Source organism: Saccopteryx leptura, chromosome 1 (assembly GCF_036850995.1).
Source record: "Saccopteryx leptura isolate mSacLep1 chromosome 1, mSacLep1_pri_phased_curated, whole genome shotgun sequence".
Taxonomy (NCBI): domain Eukaryota; kingdom Metazoa; phylum Chordata; class Mammalia; order Chiroptera; family Emballonuridae; genus Saccopteryx; species Saccopteryx leptura.
This window is the reverse complement of record NC_089503.1, coordinates 34,420,953-34,430,280: the sequence shown is the minus strand read 5'-3', so window position 1 is coordinate 34,430,280 and position 9,328 is coordinate 34,420,953. Positions and strand designations below refer to the sequence as shown.

Here is a 9,328-nt window from a genome sequence, read left to right as displayed (position 1 = left end):
GCCATCCCTCCACTTCCCATTCCAGCTGATCTCAGAGGGGCCTCTGTTGGCCATTCTGTGGACTCCTTTATAAACTGTATCGACCAGAAGCAGCAGAGTGACTTGAAGAAGGACGGGCTCAGCCCCACGTCTCCTCAGTAACTTTAGTCAGTGGCTCGTCACCCAAAAATCCCAGGACACTTGTCTTGTTTCCATTTAGACATGAGCTTGTACTTCCTCACAGGTTTTTGCAGATCCCTCTCCTATAATCCTCACCGTATATTTCCATTTGCAGACTATTTCACCCCGTGTCCATTACAACCTCAACAGACTGTGGAGCTGCTTCTACAACTTGTTTTGCCATGTGGTTGCTGAGCAAAGTGCTTGGGCAATGAAAGGGAGACTTATATTCTCTCGTATTCTGTTTCTCAGCCTTTCCTACCTCTTCCAATTCTATTAGAGCTGATAATTAAAATGACAAAAAAAGAAAAGAAATGAAAACTACTCAAAAGGGGAAATAAATAAGGTCTGCCTTTTGTTTAACCTAGCTGCATCATAAACCAGGGTGGGTAATTCCAATAGCATAGAAATAAACATTTTTTTTTTTTTACCAGGCAAATTGCCGGTTACCCTGCAGGGTGGTCTGCTGCTGCTGCAGTTTACAGACCAGAACATTCTAGGACTATATGTACAGACTGCTGCACAGTTTACTTATAATGGGTCAAAAGTCAGCCTCTGGAGCGATACTTTCATCTGAATGTTCTGAATATTGGAATTCATGAGGCTCTTTCCCTTCTCTTCTGCTGGGATCATCCAGATTAAGTATGAGATGTCACTGGGTGATTTGCAGCCAAAACATGGACTCAGAGAGATTATCTGACCATCATTAACTAGGAGCATTCTTTACATTCTACAGTTTGCTTATCAAAACAGCTAACAAATACTTGGCTATCTGCTTTGGCTCTGTGCTAATCACAAAGAATATAAAGGTAAATAAAACACATTCCCACCCTTGAACTCACAGTCAAGTGGGGAGATACACCAGGTTAACAGATATCCCAATAAAATGCAATTAACATTATAAAACATAAAAGGATTTGTACCACTGAGCACTAACTACAAAATCATCTTGATGAGACACTAAACAGGAAGTGACCGACTTAACCAAGGGTGCTGCCAAATATTCCTTAAGGACCTTCTTTGATCCAGACAGCGGGGTGATAGATGGGAACACAGCTTCTAGCTTCACGTAGTGTATAATTCAAGCTGTGGAGACAAACCTAAAACAAACAAATACTTAAATCAAAGTACAATTATAAATAGTAGGAAGTGTCCTGAGGAAAAGAACAGAGTGATATAAAGTGCAACGACAGGGAGGAAGTATTAAAAATCAAAATCAAGGAGTCGCTTTTGGAAGAAATGACATTGAAGTTAAGACAGGAGAGGAAATGACATTGCAGTTAAGGTATGAAGGAGAGTTCCTGAAACAGCGTGGCTTGCAGTAGACTTGAATTTGGTGTGAGCATTTTAGTGATATTTGCTACCACAGAGTATCATAGCTTCTTCTAACAGAGAAAGATTGGGAGAACTGATTACACACTTCCCACAGTACAGTTATTTCCTTGTAAGCATTCGAATATTTTCATAGGTATGTTTTATTGCCTATAGCTAATGAGAACTTTGTAATTGCTCTTGTTAATTGTTTCTCCTCTGACCCTAACCAATATTCCTATAGCAAATAATAATAACCACTTCACTAAGTCAATCTGACAAATAAATAGCAGACTAGATAATCAAAATTTATTCCACTTTCTTCTTTTCTTCCTTCCATCTCTTCTTCCTTGCTTGTTACCTTATTTCTTTCCCTACTTCCCTCTTTCCTTTCTTTCTCATTTATATCTCTTTCTCTCTCTCTTCCTTCCCACCCTATGTAAACAATGGCTGTTCAATAAATGCTACTGATTACCTGTTCATTAATAAAAAATAATCTCCAATGTGCTAAATATTGTCCTTCTCTTCATCTTTTCCTTTTTTTCTTTTCCTCCCCCCCCCCCCCAGGGCCCTACTCTGGTCCAGGTTAACCCTCTTTGTTCTTTTTTCTTTTCTGCCATGATCCATGGATTCTTTCTGACAGATTTAGGGGGATGTTAGGAGTGAGAGGTTCCTGTGGTAACTGAACCAAAGGAACAAGATTTTAAAGCGCATGGACAAGTATAACAGGTAAGGTAGTTTTAAGCTAGCCAACCCTGCTAGCACTGCCTGGCAAGGACTGCAGAGCTGGCACTGGGCAACCGAGCTCACCTCCTTCGTACACAACTCAGCCACTGTTCCCAAGGTCCTCCTTTATTCTTATGCTTACCCAGTTTCTGCCCTTGGACTCTGTCTCTAGTTTTTAGCCCTAGACTCATCTGTTGTTTCTATCAGCAGAGGGTGCTTCTTCTCTTTACTCTTCAAAGTCCTGTCATATATCTGTGCTTGTATAGTTCCTCTGGCTCCATTTATTTTAGTCTGACCCTCAGAAACACACCTTAATTCTGACTCTAGTAGAGCAGACCAAGGTGAAGTTAAACCCATATGAGGAACCTGCAAATAGATACCTTTTTAAAGTGTACAAGATGAAATGTTTAGTACAAAAGGCTATATCATGCTGGTGCCTAGAGCCAATTGTTAGGTTTTCAGGAATTTTGCAAGTCAGTTTGTTAAACACAGTCATTATTAAAAATTGTTGTTTAAACATAAAATTAAATCAATTAAAATAAAGAAGTTATATTTGTGAAACTCATCACTTCTTTTCCTTTTCCCTCTTTAAAATTAAATGACAGGCAGGAAGGCAAGGAGGCAGAGAGACAAACTCCCACATGTGCCCTGAATGGGATCCACTCAGCAAGGCACCTACCAGGAGATGCTCTGCCTGTCTGGGGCTGCTGCTCCATTGCTTGGAACAAGCTATTTCAGCGACCGAGGCGAAGCCATGGAGCCATCCTCAGCGCTCAGGGCCAACTTGTTCAAACCATATGAGCCATGGCTGCGGGAAGGGAAGAGAGAGAAAGAGAAAGGGAAGGGGAGAGAGGTGGAGAAGCAGATGGTCGCTTCTCCTGTGTGCCCTGGTGGGGAATTGAACCTGGGACTTCCACATGCCAGTCTGACACTCTACTGCTGAGTCAACAGGCCAGAGCATCACTTCTTATTATTTTACTACATTTTACTATTTTCTATACTCTTGGAATCATCTGCACTGTATGATGGAAATGCTCTATACAGGTGTACCATTGCACATGTCCCGCATTCCATATTCGGTGGCATCAGCGGTGGTGAGAGTATTTACAACATGGAAATCAGAAATTACTACAAAAGAACTTTTTTTCATGTTGTTTTGTTTTTGGCTTCTTTTTCCCCATAGATCCACTTGTTAAATACTTACTAGCATCAAACAACCAATGGGTGTCAGTATCTCTCAGAAGCAGTTAATGAAGACAAAGCCATGGGGTACAGGGAGCATATGTAGGTACTTCCCCAGAATCTATTCTCATACTGTTCCCTTTCTAAACAGGACCCTGAGTATCCCAGCCATGCAGTTTGCATGCAGAATGGGGCCTTTATTGAGCCCAGTCGCATATTCCAAACCTCTGACTACAATCAACCTGGTTCGAGGATGGATTAATGATTGAAACCAGGCCAACTGTGGCCACCAAAGCTGAGTTGTAGGGCCTGCCTTTGAGCTACCAAGAAATCTACCCTGTCATTCCTGCCATACAGGAACAAGGAAGTGTGTCATTCTGGAGGACACTGATAGCCACCTCAGAAACACTGATGAAAGAGACTGCCCAACAAGGAATATAGGCTGAGGAAGTAGAACCAAAACATGGTGGCAGAAAAACTAGATTCTGGACCAGCCATAGGCTGAAAATCTAGTCGTAGATTTTGGGCAAGTCAATGAATTCCTTTTGCCTTTAATCTGATTGAATTGGACTTTCAGTTACTTGCACCAAAACATGGGGTTCGTGTTTTTAGATGAGGTAACTGCAGGAAAAAGTAAACACTCTTAGCATTCTTAATCTGATTATGTGTGTGTATATACACATGTGTCCAACCAGCGAGCCAGCTCTCTGTAGACTGAAACTTCTTTTTGCACATCTTTGTATCTATAGATTGCTTAACTCTGCAGCCTGCATGCAGTAGGGGACCAGCAGCAGTAAGTGCTTAACGCAGGTGTACTTAATAGAACTGGTGAGCGAGTCAGGGAGGGGTTGTGCAGGAAATGAAGTGAATTAGAAGAAAGTTCTCTTCCCTTCTTTGCCGAGCAGCCAGTTTAAGTCCATCTGTTGTCATCTGTGATTATCCCATGGAAAGAAATGGTGCAGTTGTGAAGTCCGACAGTTCAATTTCTCAACCAGAGAAGGTTGTAGTTTTCTACTGGAATATATGCATGCCCTACTTTACAAAAGTTCACCCTGCACCACTTCACTTTTACAAAAGACTGACATTGTTCCTGTTTTTGCTAAGCAAAAGAAATCCAAAGAATAGTTTTGCTTTTACCAAAAACAAAAAAAAAAAAAGGCAAAAAGTGAAAATAGTGTTCAGTGCTGGCTTTGCATTGAGCCAGTTAAAGAGGCATTGTGCACACTGTATATACCTTATTCTACTCTATACAGGCTGTGAAACACATTGTTCCTGCTTTTACTGTATATTAATGTTAGTTTAAGGTTTATGTGTTATTGGGTATGATTTGGTAGGTTATATTTTGGGTCTGGGAATGGCCCCAAATTTTTCCTTTACAAATTAACAGCCATTGCTTTCTGCCATTTTGGTTCACGAAAGGCTTCCCACAACACTGTACTTTCGGATAGCAGGGCACACCTGCACTGTGAAAGTAAACCCTAGTCTTCAGTGAGCATCGACAGTGAGAAAACACATGTGGTCTGGGTTTTAGTCGTGCCAAATATGTGGATAAGAATTAAAGTGTGCAGTCAAGTGCTCAATTCAGCAGCCCATATACTAAAATGATACAGAGAAGATTAATGTGTCCCCTGTGCAAGGATGGCATGCAAGTTCATTAAGCCTTCCATATTTTTCAATATAATGCCTGTTATTGGACAAAGAAGACATAAAAATTTGTTTCAGGTTCTCATAAAGGCTGCAGGTTACCATATGGTTAATGATTAATCTGGTTCAATATAGCACAATTATTTTGAACATGGAATAAGGAGTCAAACCACCTGAGTTTGAAACTCTAATTTACTCTGTCTTAGCTATGTTATTCAACCTGTCAATTTGTTTATCTGTAAAATGCGGATAATGCATATAAAAATACATATGAACCATATTTTATGTTATTGGGAAATTAATTAGTTAACATTGAAAAAAATGTGCAGTCAACATGTCTCAAAAATCTATGCATGTGACAGCACATTAACAAAATATCCAGTTACTTAACCAGACCTCTCATGTCTACCCAGGATTCTGGCTTCCTGTTAGTGAAAGTGAGAGTAATAAATGTGGCGATCCCCAAGTGGCATGGCACTGTGACTCTGAATGGCACCAGACCCCTAAGACTTGGAGAGGGAAAGAAGTCTAAACACGGGCAAATCATATGAGTGTTTCAGTTATTTTTGAAGTCAGAAAGAGAAAATAACCAGGGAAATAAAATGCTGCTTCTTGCTTTCTTCTCCGTTTCCTGCCTTCTCTCCACAACCCCACTGCTACCCAACATGCTATGTGTCTTATTTATATCAATTTAATCCTCTCTCTATTTCCCAGGACCTAAGCTCCAGGAGGGCAGGGATTTGTCTCTATTTTTGTTCATTGCTCTATTTGCAATACTCTAATAGACTGTGGTATATAGGAAGTGCTCAGTAAACATTTGTTGAATAAGTGAGACACTCTGAAGGATGGTTATTTGCTGATCAATTAATATATCAAAAACTATAATGGCCGAGTTAAAAAAAAATACTTTTTCCCCCTAAATTGAATTAACAGACCCTGTGACTTAATAAATGTTGGCTCAACTACAATCTTAACTACAATATAACTTTGTGACTATAAACAATTTGCTTAACATAATGTCCCTTTATTTCACCACCTGGAAAATGGGAAAATAGTACCAGCCTTATATTCTTCAAAAACGTATAAGTATCCTAAAAGAGGTAACACCTATAAAGGTGTCAAGTTAAAGATATAATGCAGAAGCTTAGCATGGATGGTTTTTCACAAAACTGAACAATTACCTCAGTTGTCCTTTTACTTATTAACCTGGCATAGTTCCATTTTAGCTTTTTATTTTTATATATACTTGCAACCATGCATTAATCAGTTTTCTATTTCCTATTGCATCAAAGTATTTTTAGTATCAATTTTAATTAACCATGTTCAAATCAAACAGCCACTTCTTATACTTCAAATTTGCCTTCAAAACATTTAATGAGAGTCGTACTCATCGAATCCAATCTAACTGATCCTTATTAAAAATGTGAAATGTCATTTCTCCAGGGTAATCACCCTTCTTCTTCCCAGTACATTAAGAGCAAAGCAGACTTTCTGTTGTGGGAATTCTTACCCTGTCCTCATTTTCTCCTTCAACTCAAATTCTACATTTTAAGGTCTCCCTTCCAATCTTGAAAAAGAGACCCTGTACCTTTAATAACAGAGACCTGGTGAGAGGTTTCTTTCCAAACTTGTTCCCTGGCTTCCAAGTGACGAAACCAGCTGTAATTTGAGAGCAGAGAGATCCTCAGGATATCATTAGCCAAAGGAAAAGCTCCGCATTCCCACCCAGTCCAGGAGTTGAAATAGTACCAGAGGGCAAGAGCCAGCCTTTCTCTCCAGCTGCAGGCTCCATCTCCCAGCAGCAAGGGGAAACTCCGGAGAGTGAGCTGGGGCTCCAAGCAACAGAGCCAGCGTCCTGCCCAAGTCCTGGGATCCCTCCGGGAAGGAGCCTGCTGAGTTGCAGCCGCCCAGCCCCAGCACGTAGCCCAGGAGCACAGAGCCTGGTGCATCCTGCGCTGCTGACCTTGCTACCCAGGTTCTGGTGCCACATGAAGCCTGCTGAGGAGTGGGGGCCAGGGTGCAGCAAGCCGGCTGGGACTGAGGCTGACGCCGTCTCAGGGAGGTGCTGACTCTCAAGGGGGACCCCCTCCCTTGTGCCTGGGCGAAAAGTCTTCTCCAGGGGTCCCCTGTCATCCTGAGTATCCAGGATGGTGTTCCTGAAGTTCCTCTGGATGGGATTCTTCTGTCACCTGTGTCAGGGCTACTTCGATGGCCCTCTCTACCCGGAGATGTCCAATGGGACACTGCACCACTACTTCGTGCCCGATGGGGACTATGAGGAGAACGATGACCCGGAGAAGTGCCAGCTGCTCTTCAGGGTGAGTGACCACCGGCGTTGCTCGCAAGGGGAGGGGAGCCAGGCCAGCCGTCTGCTGAGCCTCACCCTGCGCGAGCAGTTCACGGTGCTGGGCCGCCAGGTGGAGGACGCTGGGCGGGTCCTGGAGGGCATCAGTAAGAGCATCTCCTATGACCTGGACGGGGAAGAGAGCTACGGGAAGTACTTGCGCCGGGAGTCCCACCAGATCGGGGATGCTTACTCCAACTCGGACAAGGCCCTCGCTGAGCTGGAAAGCAAGTTCAAGCAGGGCCAGGAGCAGGACAGCCGGCAGGAGAGCAGGCTCAACGAGGACTTCTTGGGGATGCTGGTCCACACCAAGTCCCTGCTGAAGGAAACCCTCGCCATCTCTGCGGGGCTCAGGGACAGATACGAGCTGCTGGCCCTCACCATCAGGAGCCACGGAACCCGACTAGGTCGGCTGAAAAACGATTATCTGAAAGTGTAGGTGATGGGGCACCCAGCCAGGAGAGGGTACCGAACCTGCTCTGCTGAGGAGGGTGGGGAACAGAAGACAGGGCTAGCATTTCCCTTACGGTGATTATTTTTTATATCCAGATTTGCACTTGGAGAATGATCTGAAGTCCTCTGTAAAGGGAAAGAAGTGGGAGTGGAGTGGTTTTGTTTTGTACATTATTTATGTGAATGCTGTCGATTTGTCACTTGAAAAGAACAGCTTCAAGCCATGCCTCCCAACTTTCTTAAGGGCTTAATAACTAACTCTGCAGAGACACCTGTTCCAGCCACATCTAAAAGGACACAAGTTAATGCAATGTTGAGCTCCCCATCCTGGAGATTTTGTGGAGAGACCCAGAAAGCAGAGTGCGTAGCTCCTTTTGGCATTCAGCCTCCTCTCCCGGCCCTGAAAGCTGTCAAATTTGCTTGTTTTTCAGATGAGGGCCGAGGTGCAACACTGCCTGCCTGCCGGCAGATGAACATTGCCTGTTTCTTCTTCAACTTTTCTCTCTTATTTATTACCATGATCTGTAAGGTTTTGTTTTTAGGGTTTTCTTTGGAGCGGGGGGGGGGGGGGGGGGGGGCAGGGGGAGTTTGTAAGAGTATTGGCTGGAAACTATATGCAAATCATCCTTTGCAAGGAGATGTCTGAAGTGCCTCTGTGGGTGTGTGTAAATTAAAGCGACCGCATTTAAGAAGTCTAAGCTTTGTGGTGGTTGTGCACACAAGTCGATATGTTGATTTGCTACATCTCTCATTATATGTCTGGGTCATCAGTGCTACGGTCCATTACAAAGAAGTAAATTGATTGTTTGAACACACCCCCATATGCCTATGATTTAGGTTAACAGTGTATTATTTCTTGTTTGGGGGTTTTGCTTCTGTTTGCTTATGGGAAACTTGTACTTCAGGTAGGGCGAATTCTACTAATTCCTTAACCAAGTTTTATTATTCAGACAATAAATATGTTCTCGGATAATACTGGCTTATTTTCTAATTTCTATCTCTAACTATCATATTGCAAAGAGGGGCCAATGCCAAAGGAAAAGAAAGGATGGGATTTAAGCCAGTTTACTTAAAAGCATATATTAAAGGCAGAGGGATAGCTACATATTTGGCAATCCTCCTTTCCCTGGCCATCCTTACAATCTTCAAAAGAAAAACAAAAAGTCTAGGCCATACCAGAACTTGATCTCTGCTGACCTGCCTAAAAATTCCATTTTTTTTTCCATTTCCCTCCGTAGAATCAACTGGCAAACTCTATGTCAGGACTCATACCGTATATGCCCTCATAACTCAGAGGGACAGTTCCACTCAAAGTTTTAGGGACTACAGTGATGCTTAGTAACTCAGAAGCCAAGTCTATGTTATTTATTAATAGTTAATGGTTTAAAAAGTTAAAAAAGTGCTTTATTCCATGTCTTTCCCTGGCCTATTCTCATCCTCATTTAAGTCTGTTTTCTTATCACATGTACACACACACACACACAACAATAAATATTCTTAATCTACTTT

The 9,328-nt window shown here is 42.5% G+C and overlaps 1 protein-coding gene and 1 pseudogene across 1 annotated transcript; both read left to right on the top strand.

Annotated features, from left to right (window-relative positions):
- Positions 1-4,950: 4,950 nt before the first annotated feature.
- On the top strand, positions 4,951-5,051 carry LOC136390314 (U6 spliceosomal RNA; annotated as a pseudogene).
- A 1,661-nt stretch (positions 5,052-6,712) lies between these two features.
- Positions 6,713-8,988, top strand: FIBIN (fin bud initiation factor homolog). Its single transcript, XM_066364155.1, has one exon. The coding sequence runs from the start codon at positions 7,170-7,172 to the stop codon at positions 7,803-7,805; it is 636 nt and encodes a 211-aa protein (XP_066220252.1). The 5' UTR covers positions 6,713-7,169; the 3' UTR covers positions 7,806-8,988.
- Positions 8,989-9,328: the final 340 nt, after the last annotated feature.